We start from the raw sequence: 14,379 nt of genomic DNA, 5'->3' as shown, positions 1-14,379 counted from the left end.
TCAACCTATTGTTTTTATGTTTGATATTCTCTATGAACATACGTCGCTGACCTTTTTCTTAACCTTCTCAACCTGATAAATTTAACCGCGTTACAGTTAGGATTTGATTTGCATAAAGTTCGATCTTCAGTTCAAATCGCTTGTGGCTATGCTTAGGTTGATCTATTATTAATTTCTCAATACTGAGGTCTAGAAGTTTGGGATATAATTTGGCTGTTGTGTTAGCATGAGGAATTCCCTTGTGAAGAGGGCACTCTCTTTTCATGGCTTCTGTTGTGTTTTTCAATTGAATCAATGTTCATTTCGAATTAGAATGCCAAATGCAATTACATAGAATGTCTGCTTCTTTGGGTTGGTTAAATTGGTGAGATATTATAGGCAGAAAGAAAGAAAGTGTATGGTTTTGAATTTTAGTTTCAAATGAAGACAAGTCCACTGAGATCAACTACAATATGTAGGAGATAGTTCCTAAAGAATAAGTTGATCTCCTCACAGCTTGCTTTCTTAGTAGATGATAGTGAACAAGAGATGCTAGCTGATTCCTTCTTCATGAGAACTTCTGCATTACAGTAAGGAACGGTGCATAGAGCTTCTTAGGTTTGTGTGTGTGTGTGTGTGTATATATATATGTAGACCTGATTTTTTTTTCATTTATTGTGGAATTTCAAGAATATAACTGCTATACTTGATGGTGGTTGAAGCATTAGACCTTCATGTTCCTATGTTGTGACTACATTTGAATTTGTCCTTAATATTAGGTGGCCTTTGTTTCGTGTATGAGAGATACTTATTTATAAATTATGACTCTCTTAAATATATTTATAACCAAATATTTATTTATGCATGTTTTGATTAAATCTTGTTTACGGTAAGTTGCATGACAAGTTATGTACGAAATTTTATTATAAATAAAAAGTGTGATAAAGTTGTGTATATTTTCTAAGTTAATATATTTATTCATAGTTAGTAACCAAATATAAATTTTTGTATAAACTTATTCAAGGTAATTATTGTATTTTATGATCAAACAACAAAATATGAGTAAAGTTATAGGTATTTATATTAAAAAGGTGTGTATAAAATTATCCTAATTTTTTTTTATGTATGTACCTTTTACATTCCCTCCAGAAAAAACAGAAGACAAATACACCTCTTAAACTATCTAAATATATAACTATGCCCCCTCTGTTAATATTTCATTAGAAATTTTGATAAAAATAACTTTAAAAATTTGACCAACTCAATAGATAGATAAAAATGTGCCTATCTTCTTTATGTATCCTTACATCTTTTATTGATGGTTTGCAACTTCTCTAAGTTTCTCTAATTTATTTAAAAATTTACTTTTAATATGAGAGGGAAAGAAAACATAAGAGCAGTTTTGTCCATCTAAATCAATTTTATAATATGTTTCTAAATAGAATTTTGTAATGTAGAAGGCTTTGCCATACAATTAGATAATTCCCAAGAGGAGGTATATTGTATATGTCCATTTTTTAGGAGGTAAGGGATACTGGTGATAGTTGAGGGGGACAATTACGTCCTATTAAAATGACAATTTTATTTACTCATTTTACTAACAACACAACATAATTTACGTAAATGGGGCTTCAATTGAATCTCGCTTCTAAGCCTTGTCATCTAACTACCAAGAATTGAGGTAATATTAACTATCTAATCTAAATGGATTTTGATATTAAAAGGAGTAATATTTGATAGGTGCAGGCCAATTTATCCAAAATAACAATACTACTAGGAGATGGTTATCTTGAGATTGTAGGCATATATGCTCTTTTACTTCTCTAATATAAAGCCTTAATTATATTTACCCTACATGAGAACAATAAAGTTCTCTATTAAAGTTCCTTGTAGAAAGTAGATAATGAAATCAAAGTTGGGAGAGAAGTAAGCACTCAAATCCATCTATTATTATTATTATGAATCACATACATCTTCCTATATGTTGGTTAAAAAGAGATGAAAGCTTGTCTTTCAATGATAATTAATAGTAGACAAAAAGCATTAGAAACTAATCGACTTTCGAGTTAGAAGAATGTTCAAACAAATTTGCAAGTATCAACATGGCTACAAATATTTCCTGTCATACTTAATCCAATGGCATTGCTAGTGTTTCATAGTTTAATGACATAAGAATGTATGACGTTCAGATGTTCCAGAATCATAGTAAGGATATGACTACAAGAGCTCTACTGCTTCTGATTCCTTCCATTCTTCAGCTTCTTCTTTTACTCTTTCCTCTTTCCTCTTTTTCCTTGCTTCAGTAGTTGGCGATATTGCGAATGGATCTTTAATATTTTCCATGCTGTTACAATTTGATCTTCAATGCTTCCATGTTCTTCCTCTCACGGCTTCAAGAAGGTGTAGAGAGGTCTTGTGAAGGCTGTAATTCTTCAAACTTTGTGAATGTAACGAAGGACTTTAATACCAGATACTAGTGGAATGGCTACCAGGATACCAAGCAATTAGTTGGAGACAGTGGAATGGCGAAACCCCACTTACAATTAATGATTTTTCTACCTTTTGGCAACTCAACTAATCCAAAGTCTTGCTATTATGAAGTGCTAATATTTCCTTCTCTAGAAGCTTTTTCTAATGACTAAATAATCTCTCTTTGTGGCTTCAATATGTGATATTAGATCTTCATTTCTAACAACTAAAGCACGCAAAGTAATAGAATCAACATAGTCTTGATGCTACTCTAGAGCATGAGCTTCTATTTAAAAAATATCGTACAAGTGGAGTAGATTGGCTATATCCTTTATCCTCATCATCATTTGCTAGATCTTCATTTTCCTCATCATATGTACTAATATCTACATGAGTGTGATAAAAAAATAATTCACTTGAAAGAGATAATTATTAGTGAGCTTCAAAATCTTAAGATTCATTATATTCTTCTTAATTATTACTCTTCTTTCTAATCTCTTTTGTTAGCACGGGGCACTCATCAAAATATACATTTTTATTTGTGATTATCTTATTTGTAAATGCCACCATGTATAACTTTTTAGGCCTTTGCTACAAATTTATAGACAAGATTAGATTGTTGCCACCAACTAAGTCACTCACAAGATGGTTTTATATCCACTAAAAACTTTTAAACTATCATAATTACCATCAATATTATTGAGCTTTTCCAAAATTATGACTCTCATTTTAATCTAATTAATCATAGTTAAAATTGAACTAAGATTAGTATATCCAATTTTTGGTGCAAAAGCTATCAAATGTTACCCCCATATAATATATATAAGGAATGAAAATATCTTTTTATACAAGAAAAATACAAGTGACAATTATTTTACACCAAAACTCTAATAAGAACGAACAATATTTTACATAAATTCTCTCTGAAAGAGACAAGATTTCAATGAAATTTATGATATTTTATAAAATATATCTATTATTATGATATTTAACCATCATGGAAAAGTGATAGTTATCAAACATATACCCCACCACTGGTTTAAGAAACTAAACCAACCACAAAATATATGACGGAAGAGACATAATATTTATCAAATTTGGCAGGTGTTTTATGCAACTGGGCTTGTAGGCAAAAGAGATTTTAATCATCGTATTCCTCACCAAACTACTAATAATTCTTCGTCTACGAGTCTAACTTCATTGGAATTTATTAGTCGTATGCACGTACGACCAAAGCCATACATACCATAACAAGTGCCGCAAATCCTCCATCCATCCACCCACCCATACACCATCATGCGTCTCTATATATTGACTTTTGACTTAGCCATAATAATTAAGGATTAACCCAAATCACCGACATGGGATGCAGCAAGGGACAAGCTTGAGATCCAAGTTAATATTTTTCATAAGATTAAGGAGGAAATGCTTGTTCTTTGTAAACTAATCCCTGCTCTCTTTCTATATATTATAATTTTCATTGATGACCATAATTTGTATTACGATAGTTTGTACGTAGGATAACTTAGTTAATTATGAATTTTACTATAGTTTTGAAAGTAATTATCTAAATACTATAGTTGCTGGCATATTAGGCACCTCGCCAGCAAATGAGACAATAATTTACGTACTAATATAGCTTAAATGAGAGTGAATCACTTTCTCTCTGACTGTAATTTACTTAAAGAAAACCTACATGATTTGGCACAAACAATAACACTTTAATAATTAAATTTGATAACTACATAGAGCGACATTATATTTTGACTAGAATAGTAAACCGATAAAAAAACACACTCAAGTACAGTAACCTGTAGGAAGTATAAGATGCGTAGAACGTGATCACGAATGGAGCATTTGGCATCACTGGATATATTTTTTTTTTTGTCGAAAAGAGATCCAAACCAACTGTTCGTTTGACTTAATTTCGGAGAGCAAACTTAGCAAGATCGTGAGCTGCCAAGTTGCTGTCTCTACTGGTGAAACAAACATGAATATGGGAGTTGAGTGATAGCAAGTCAGTTGTCTCTTGGATTAGGGATAGAATAGATCGACCACTCCTTCGAGTCTATCAACCCATCAACCGACTTCATAAGAGTTAGCGAATTGCTAAAGAAGGAGCTAAGCTTGGCTAGTGCTTGTAATATTGATGAGCTCCTTGAGGCCATGCAGTAGAGCCAAAAGCCTCACCATGAAATGTATTCTTACAGTCGACTGCAAAGATAAATAAACCATATGGATTCTCTGAACCTAAGCTTTAACAAAGACATCTAACCCAAGCCACGAGATTAGAAGCTGAAGGATACGTACGTGGTCGTCCCGAAACTGGAGTTGAAATCTATAGTGTTGCCATGCCCCACGAAGAAAAAGAGCTCGAAACTGGGGACTTTAAGCTTATAGACCCCATTCCAGAGAAGATTAGCTTCCTTCACAGCAGTCAGAGGGAAAACCTAGAGTTTTTAAACACCATACTTGGATGGGCTCTAACTACTTGGCCATTTTCTATAAGAAAGAAAGAATTTGTCAAAAATACTATACTTATTATTATTATTATTATAGTTTAAGCTCTACCTTATGGAGAGCTTTGCTTTTAATCACCTTAGATTAATTTTTATCTTAACAACTGATAATGAAATAAAGAATATTCTTATTTTAAAAATATAAATATAAATACTTAAAATATTCTTCATTTGAGCTTAAAATTTAGTTCTCTATTTATTTTTACTTTATAACCTAAAAAATTTATTCAATAGTAGTGCAGTCATTTTATAATTTTATTATTATTAACTTATCTGACAGTTAACAAAGCTAATGACTCTGAGATACTTTGGGCAAAATGCAGGGTTGAATAATAGATATAGATAGTAGGGTATATAATAATAATAATAATAATAATAATAATAATAATATAAGAGAAAGGTATAATATTTTGAGTAAATTAAAGAATAAATAAAAAAAGCCAGCCTTCCGGTGAGCTGTATGAGATTCCACATCAGCATCCAGACAATCGACACGTCATCGATTTCGTCCGACGTTTTGTAGAGGAAACATGACCGGCCAAAGCCATCCACGGAGCGATTGGCGCACGATTCTAAAATGCGCCAGGGAGGGTCACCTTGCTATATTTATATGGGAACGAGAACTGTCTTCCTTTCTTTCCTCCCGACAGTTCTCATGGGAGAAATGAGAAATCGAAACGCCCTTTGAGCGCTGATTCCTCCGTAAGTTTTCTTCCGATCGCGTCGCTTCGATCCCTTTTGTCCTCGATTTCGATCCCTTTTATCCTCGATTTCGATCCAATCACTTTTTTTTTTTTTATCTCCGGTTATCCCTTGGAAATCCATCCAAAATCCCTTTTTCTTCCCCTGTTTTCCTTACTTCGATTTAACCCTTTTGGCATTCCGTTATCTGCGCGATTGAGTTCGTGGATTCGGGTTCCGTTCTAATATTTTGAGATTTGCGTGTAGGATTGAGTTTTCTTTTGGTGTTTGGGCCAAAGATTTTAACTTGTTCAGATAATTTACGTGTTTTGTTTCTCCCCTTGCCAATTTAGATATTTCAGACTCGTAGTTTTGAGAGGAGAGTGAGGATTATTTGGATAGTGATGGTTTTGTCTCTCTATACTTGTGAATTTACCTGAGATCTAGAGGTAGGGTTTTGATGGTGGCCCAATTGGATTGATACCCAATGTGGATTTTGCCCTAGCCTCTTTTGTTCTACTCTTGTTCTTGGTTAGTTAACAATGAGGCGGAGATCCGCAGCGCACAACCATTATGAGGGAATGGAGAAGTCAGGTGGTAAGCCGCCGCCTTCTCGCCTCTGTTTTTTGGCCACCCTTGCAGCCATGTTTTGGATCCTGATCTTCTACTTCCATTTTTGGGTCCTTGCTGGCCCGGCGGAAGGAACTATCCCCTTTTCTTCTGATTCGTCATCAAATGACCAACAATTTTTGGAGGAAAACAGACCATCTGAACCTCTCGGCATTGACCATTCCGAGCCAGTCGAAGAACATCAAGAGACGAAGAACTTCTCTTTTGATCGGGCCCTCAGGACGGGCGAGAACAAGAGCGATCCATGCGGTGGGAGGTACATCTTTGTCCACGACCTCCCTGCCAGATTTAATGATGACATGCTCAAGGACTGCCGAAAGCTCAGCCTGTGGACTAACATGTGTAAGTTCACGAGCAATGCTGGTCTCGGGCCGCCACTTGAGAATGTTGAAGGGGTCTTCTCAAACACCGGTTGGTATGCAACAAACCAATTTGCTGTGGATGTTATCTTTAATAACCGGATGAAGCAGTATGATTGCTTGACAAAGGATTCCTCCATTGCTGCTGCTATATTTGTGCCTTTCTATGCTGGTTTCGATGTATCAAGGTATCTTTGGGGATACAACATCTCCGTAAGGGATGCAGCCTCTCTCGATTTGGTGAATTGGCTCATGAAAAGGCCGGAATGGAGTGTGATGGATGGGAGGGACCATTTCTTGGTTGCAGGAAGGATTACATGGGATTTTAGGAGGCTTACAGATTCAGAATCTGATTGGGGAAGTAAGCTTCTTTTCTTACCAGCTGCTAGGAACATGTCTATGCTGGTTGTGGAGTCAAGCCCATGGAATGCAAATGACTTTGGGATACCTTATCCTACTTATTTTCATCCAGCAAAGGATGATGATGTTTTCATTTGGCAGGACAGAATGAGGAATCTGGAAAGGAAGTGGCTCTTCTCGTTTGCTGGGGCCCCACGCCCAGATAACCCAAAGTCCATCAGAGGACAGATTATCGATCAATGCAGGGAGTCCAGTGTATGCAAATTGTTGGAGTGTGATTTTGGTGAGAGTAAGTGCCATTCTCCAAGCAGCATAATGCAGATGTTTCAGAGCTCCTTGTTTTGCTTGCAGCCTCAGGGGGATTCTTATACAAGAAGGTCAGCTTTTGATTCGATGTTAGCAGGCTGTATTCCTGTTTTTTTTCATCCTGGCTCTGCTTATACACAATATACATGGCATCTTCCAAGAAATTATTCAAAATACTCTGTGTTCATCCCAGAGGATGAAATCCGTGAGAGAAATGTCAGCATAGAGGAAACACTAAAGACAATCTCTCCAGATGTTGTGAAGGAGATGAGAGAGGAAGTCATTAGTCTTATACCAAGGTTGATATATGCAGATCCTAGGTCTAAATTGGAAACTCTGAAGGATGCTTTTGATGTGTCTGTACAGGCCATTATCGACAAAGTCACAAAATTACGAAGGGAGATAATTGAGGATCGTGAAGACAAGGATTTCATTGAGGAGAATAGTTGGAAGTATGCTTTGTTAGAGGAAGATCAGCAGACAGTTGGGGCTCATGAATGGGATCCCTTCTTTTCTAAACCTAAAGATGGTAGTGGAGATTCTGGTACTCTGAACGCTGAAGCTGCAAAGAATTCTTGGAAAAACGAACAAAGGAGTCACTGACGTTTATGTCTGTTTATCAGGAAGACAATTTTAATGGATAAACTTGACTAATGTCTTTCTTATTTTTGAAACAAATTAAGGTGAGTTCATAGACAGAGATAAGATTTGGTCTGCTGAAGCATCATTCTTCATGATGACTGTGTTTGGTCATCTTGTCATTAAGTTTGTAAGAGTTCATGCCTACAGCAGTTTTCAAACTAAACGATAGGCACTCTATATTCTTTTCCATATGTATCCAATTTTTTTATAGTTTAGGAGCTTCGTCATGTATGTCTAATAACTTTTTTGTAATTTCTTACGGGATCTACAAGGATAGCATACTGTTTTTAAATGTTCTATGTAAAAGTGTCACTCACAATCTTGTCGAAGCAGATGCAAGTGATAGTAGAAGAAATAAAATGGTATGGTGAACTTTCTACCTTTTAGTCTACAATTGCTATATCTTCTATCTACATTTTAAAGTCTTCAGTGAATCTCTATTGTAAATGAGATCTTTTTACTGTTATACTATCAGGAATTATGGAAGCGGGAACCCAAGAATTGAATGAAACATTGCACTAATTTGGTTAACTATGCAATTCTGAAACCTAGAAGGAATTCTTTAGTTTGTTTTGCTTTCGTCTTTCTCTGATTTACACTTTGGTTGTCATGCAGCTAATAAGTGATGGTACTCATTTGCTGCCTGACTGTGCAAGTTGCCTGCTAATTAATTCTGTGATCTCTCTTTCTCACTCTCTTCTTTTTTGTTTGAGAAGAATATAATCAACATATCGTTCTTCATGGTCTCTATGGTGCGTGAACTATCTAATCGATACCTTGAAATGCTGAATTGAAAATGACATGTTTGTGTTTCTTGCTTTTGTAAATCTGAAAGGCTTTGAGAATCTCTCTCCAGGAAACAGAAGAGAAAGGAAAGCTTCTTATTGTCTATTTGCTGGAGTACTGGATTTCCATTTCACAGGTTGCTTTGGCTTCAAGGCCACTCTTGCATCATTTCTTTTAATCACTGGTAGGCCAACGAGGGCTTCTCGCACATTGAAAGTCGTGGAATCACAGTTCTCTGTGCCATTAACAACTCTTTGCTCCATAAGTTGATCTCTTTGTCATGTATGGAGGTCATGTGCCTATAAATTTGATCCATTTGATGGTCATATCATTGCCATGTTATTTATATACATCTACTGATGCTTTTCTTGGCTGCAATTATTAGTGGTTGTTAAATCGCACTAAGATTTAAATACAAATATGTGCTGCAGTACTAAATTCTTAATTTGTCAGTGGCAACTGGGTCTGAGGGTATTAATTCTTCTATGGCTTGTTAAAGAAATCAAACTTTAGCGAAGTGCACCAGCACTAATCAACCATGAAGGTTTGAGGAAGTGCATCACTTCTTGAGAAATTATAAGATTATCAACTATCTGCCTGCCTGGAACAACGCATTTTGAGCATCAGAGATCTGATTGCTGAGGAAGAGCTTTATTCTTTGGGCGTGAAGCTTAGATTTGAGAAGTCATACTACTGAAAGTCTCAGATACTTTTTCTTTTTTATTAAGAAAATCTGAGGTACTTGCCATATCCAAATCAAGAAAAGTGTTTTGGTAGATATGTTTTGATATACTAACAGACTAGCAGAGGATGATAAACAATATCTTTCTCAAAGCATTTACTCTTCTGATCCAGTCCATTCTTAAGTCATTTCTTCATTCTGAAAGCAGTAATACAAAACTGGAGTTATTTCTTTGAACAATATTATATGGTCACCTAGTGGCAAAACTAACTCAGAAGACAGATATCTATCTTTAATCAATATACATGCAAACCAGTGATAACAACAACTATTACAACACATTTAGGACAAGAAAAACCTTCTACTATCTTAAATAGATATAGTAACAATCTTTCAGCGAGCATTTCTCAACCTTCTACTCTCTTAGGCTTTGTAATCTTGAGGGATTCCTTAATTAATTGCAGTGGAATGGGGGTCTGTGCCTGTGAGAGCAGATAACTTTTGAGATACATTTTGCATTGTTGGACGACTCAGCGGATTTGCATCCAAGCATTGAAGTATAATTATGATCATAGCTAGTATTTCGCTTGCAACTGCAGTCGTTGGAAATGGGAGCCGTGCGTCTAAAAGATCCTTCAGTAGTGGAAGTTTCATGTTGCAAGATGTTAAAGTTGTGATATGATCTCCTGGATGTGTTCCCAAAAGCACTTCAAGTGCGACAACTCCAAAACTATATACGTCACATTTTTCTGTCACTATCATTCTGTAAGCAAGCTCTGCATTAAGATATGAGAAAATAAGTATAGATTGGAATATTATTTTGGGCACTTCAGTACAATGTTTCACAAAGATGATGAAACATTACAGACAATGGGACTTCAATGTAGTTTTTATGCCTTAGAATGTTCAAAACAAGGCCCAGACATAAATGTATTTATTTTTCAAAGTGATGATGAACTTCCAAAGATACTATTGAGCAAGTATGAGATAGGATGTTAGGTTGTTTGCATGAGGATATGTTTTATATGCAGAATGTCAAATGGTTCGAAGTTATTCAATACGACGCTAGCACAAAATAAGGTTAGTTTTGATGATTTTCTAGAACAAGTCACTCAAAAATACTCGAGCAATATAAGGCTTATTGTTAACTCGAAGAAATTTGTACTGTATATTCCATGAGCAATTAGAACAGGAAAACTAATTGGTCACATTCTTTATACTAGATAGTAAGCAAGTACATATGCAAAATATGATGATAATAAACTTTCAATAAACGAAGAGCGTTAACCCCAAATTACATTAGTAGAAAAAAATAGATGCATTTACCTGGTGCTATATATCCGTGTGTTCCTGCAACCATAGTCCAATTGGAGGAGTCAGGCTTCAAAATTCTTGCTATCCCGAAGTCCGACACACAAGCTCTGAATTCCGAATCAAATAGAATATTGTTGCTTGTGATATCTCGATGAACTATGGGTGGAGAACAATTATGATGCATGTAAGATAAAGCATGAGCAACATCTCTAATAACATTTAATCTCTTGATCCATTCTAACTCAATGGCATATTCATCATGTGTAAGAATTGCTGCTAAACTTCCTTTCTCCATGAATTCATAAACAATAAGCCTATGTTGAGCAGTGGAACAATAGCCATAAAGCTTCACAATATTCCGATGTCGGGCTTCAGATAGAGTTTGTATCTCATGATAAAAAAGCTGGTTGTCTATTGATCCTTCTTCTTCTATGTCATGAATTTTCTTCACAGCAATTATTTTTCCTCTTGGCAGTGTAACCTCCCCTACTTTTACTCCTCTTGGTAACGTAACTTTGTAGACGCTTCCATATACACCAAAGCTAATACAAAATTTGTCATCAAAATTCTCTGTTGCTTCAATGATATCTATGTACAAATCTTTTCCATCAAAGTTTTCTAGGAAGAATGCATTTCTATCAATCTCTCTTTTATGATATCTAGAGCTTTTATTCCTCTTCCATAAGAGTAAAGCAAACCCAGTAAAAAGAAGCAAGGATCCAAGTACAGGAAGAAATACTGATAGAATGATGTGGCTTCGTTTAGTTTTAGAACCTCTTGTTGAAGGATTTGAACTACATGGATTCAAGCCAAGCACCTCGCCGTACAAACCTTTATTGTGGGTGAACCACTCTATTGGAGCCTTCTTAAAAAGTTTGCTATTAGGAAGAGGCCCTTCCAAATCATTATATGATAAATCCAGGGATGATAAGCTAATCATATCTTGAAAAGATGAAGGGATAGAACCGATCAATGCATTGTGTGAGAGATTTAGAGCTTGTAGCACAACTAGTCGACTTAATTGGGGTGGTATGCTTCCAAAAAATGAATTATCACTCAGATCCAGCAGTTCTTGTAGATTTACTAGATTTCCAAGTTGAAGGGGGATGCTTCCATATAGATGGTTATTACCTAAATTTAAAAAGCGAAGCTTGTGATACCCCCCAAAATTTTCCTCTATCGATCCACTCAGATTGTTAGCTGATAAATCCAAAATCTCTATGTTGAGTAGGATTCCAAGCTCTTGTGGTATCTCTCCAGAGAGTAAGTTGTTACTTAGGTTCAAGCTAAACAACTTAGACAACTTTCCTAATTCTATTGGAATTTCTCCTTCCAGGTTATTTGACGAAAGATCAAGCAACTGTAGTTGAGATAGTTGTCCAATACTAGAAGGTATTCGTCCTTTGAGCTTATTGTTGGAGATTCGTAAGCATGTCAAATTGAAGAATTCTCCCACATTGTCTGACAGCGCACCAAAGAATTTGTTAAAACTCAAATCCATATATACCAAATTGGGAGACACTCCTAACTTAGAGATATCTCCTGTAAGTTGATTTCTTTGGAGTGTAACAGTGATTAAGCTTGTACAATTGATGAAGCTTCTTGGTATGGGCCCTTCAAAGTTGTTGTCAGAAGCATGAAAATATTGAAGTGCCCCGCCTTTACACACATTTGATGGTAAGACGCCAGTGAAATTATTTCCAGATAAATAGAAGGCGGCAAAGTTCGTGAGATTTGCCAATTCCTGAGGTAAAGAACCACTCAAGTAATTGTCAAATAGTGAAAGGTATCTTATTTTGCTCAAGTTTCCAAATGATGAAGGAATGGACCCAGAGATCTGATTACTCGAAAGCTCTAGGGTAGTAAGCTTTTCCAAGTTCCCAAGGCTTGAGGGAATTGGGCCTGTCATGCTATTCTTGGCCAGCATTAATATAACCAGATTGGCTAGGTTTCCTATTTCGTGAGGGATGAGACCTATTAGTTGGTTCTCACCGAGTTCTAAGTCCTCTAAGTTCACTAGATTTCCTATTTCACAGGGAATGGGACCAGAGAGTTGATTACCCCAAAGGTATAAGATTGTGAGCTTGGTCAAGTTTCCAAGACTTGAAGGTATTGGACCTGTTATGCTATTGTTGGAGAAACTTAATTTCTTCAAGTTGGAAAGATGTCCTATTTCAAGAGGAATGAAACCAAAGAACTGATTACCCCAAAGGTATAAGATTGTGAGCTTGGTCAAGTTTCCAAGACTTGAAGGTATTGGACCCGTTATGCTATTGTTGGAGAAACTTAATTCCTTCAAGTTTGAGAGATGTCCTATTTCAAGAGGAATGAAACCAGAGAGCTGATTACCCCAAAGGTATAAAATTGTGAGCTTGGTCAAGTTTCCAAGACTTGAAGGTATTTGACCCGTTATGATATTGTCGGAGAAATCTAATTCCTTTAGATTGGGGAGATATCCTATTTCATATGGTATGGGACCAGTAAATGTATTAGAATATAGGTCCAAGCTTAATAGACTTTGCAGGCATCCTAGTTCCTTAGGGATGGGACCTGAAAGATTATTTTGATATATACTTAAGCTTTTAAGTTTGGTCAAGTTACCGAGTGAAGGGGGTATGGAGCCACTTATCTTATTCTCATATAGATACAAGATATTAAGCCTTGCAAGTGAGCCAATTTCTGAAGGAATAATTCCACTGAATTGGTTAGCAGAGAGATCAATAGAGGTGAGCTTAGAAAGAGCACCGATCGAAGTTGGAATGGATCCATGCAGTTGGTTGAGGGTGAAGTTGAGACTCGTTAACGTCGCCAACGCTGAGAAATCGAGGACGTCGAGCATTCCTACAAGACCCATCTCCTGTAGTGATAGCATGCTGATTTCCATGGCACTTCTGCATGTGATGCCAGTCCAGTTGCATGGACTAGTCTTAAGATTCCATGAATCTAAAGCTTCATGGCTGTTAAGGCTGGTTCTCCATTGGAGGAGGGCTCTCCCTTGTGAATCAAGTGATGCCAAGTTTGCAGCACTTGAGAGACTTGGGAGTAGCAATAGAACCAACAAGAGGAACTTTAGGATAGACAGCAAGAAATTCATAGCTAAATTGAGGTGAAAGCCAAGACTGATAATAAGTTGAGTCTGAGCTTATTTGGTTTATATAGAAGCTTTTGCCACCACTCAGGCACGCACTCAGGTCTACAATGGCAACAAATTAAATACTAAAAGACGCGAATCGGCCAAAACTATTGGCACGTTATTTATGCTTTGGGATCAGTACTTGGCTGACCTTCTTAACATAATGGTCGGTTTTCATGGCAAAGTCGACTCATTTGGTCATACACTTGCAAAAAATAGGAAAAAGTATGATAAAGGTAGGCAATTTTCACTACCATTTTAATAACTAAGAATCATTTTAATTGTTTAATGCGATGTTTTTGCTACGTGATAAGCGTTTGGAATCTTGCTTTTGCCTACAGAATCCCAGTCAACGAAAAAAACCACTCACTACGTTCCTCGTGGGCAGGAAGCACACCAGCAGCGTGCGTTGCGTGATTCCACTGTGTTTTCTGCACTTGACTGGGTGGACAGTTGACCGGAAGATAACTTCGATTCGCCCGGCCAGCAGGCGGACGGCGCGCTTATCTTCTGTGACAA

At 36.3% G+C, this 14,379-nt stretch overlaps 2 protein-coding genes across 2 annotated transcripts; one reads left to right on the top strand and one right to left on the bottom strand.

Annotated features, from left to right (window-relative positions):
• The first annotated feature begins 5,595 nt into the window (after nt 1-5,595).
• Nucleotides 5,596-8,336, top strand: LOC140762023 (xyloglucan galactosyltransferase KATAMARI1 homolog). The gene has a single exon (XM_073099624.1). The coding sequence runs from the start codon at nt 6,191-6,193 to the stop codon at nt 7,904-7,906; it is 1,716 nt and encodes a 571-aa protein (XP_072955725.1). The 5' UTR covers nt 5,596-6,190; the 3' UTR covers nt 7,907-8,336.
• Nucleotides 8,337-9,632: 1,296 nt separating this feature from the next.
• LOC140762021 (uncharacterized) lies at nt 9,633-13,827 on the bottom strand. Its single transcript, XM_073099621.1, has 2 exons — nt 10,740-13,827; nt 9,633-10,189 (listed from the first exon to the last, which is right to left on the bottom strand). Exons 1-2 carry the CDS (start codon nt 13,819-13,821, stop codon nt 9,864-9,866), a joined length of 3,408 nt encoding a protein of 1,135 aa, XP_072955722.1. The 5' UTR covers nt 13,822-13,827; the 3' UTR covers nt 9,633-9,863.
• Between the last annotated feature and the right edge of the window lie 552 nt (nt 13,828-14,379).

Source organism: Typha angustifolia, chromosome 7 (genome assembly GCF_048772165.1).
Source record: "Typha angustifolia cultivar Huaian chromosome 7, ASM4877216v1, whole genome shotgun sequence".
NCBI classification, from domain to species: Eukaryota; Viridiplantae; Streptophyta; class Magnoliopsida; order Poales; family Typhaceae; genus Typha; species Typha angustifolia.
This window is presented reverse-complemented; position numbering and strand designations above follow the sequence as displayed.

What these genes read in the sequence shown, in the direction of transcription:
- LOC140762023 (XM_073099624.1), top strand. Translation starts at nt 6,191, where the DNA reads ATGAGGCGGAGATCCGCAGCGCACAACCATTATGAGGGAATGGAGAAG.
- LOC140762021 (XM_073099621.1), bottom strand. Translation starts at nt 13,821, where the DNA reads ATGAATTTCTTGCTGTCTATCCTAAAGTTCCTCTTGTTGGTTCTATTG. An exon ending in ACACGGATATATAGCACCAG is followed by an intron (nt 10,190 to 10,739) that starts GTAAATGCATCT and finishes ATCTTAATGCAG; the next exon opens with AGCTTGCTTACAGAATGATA.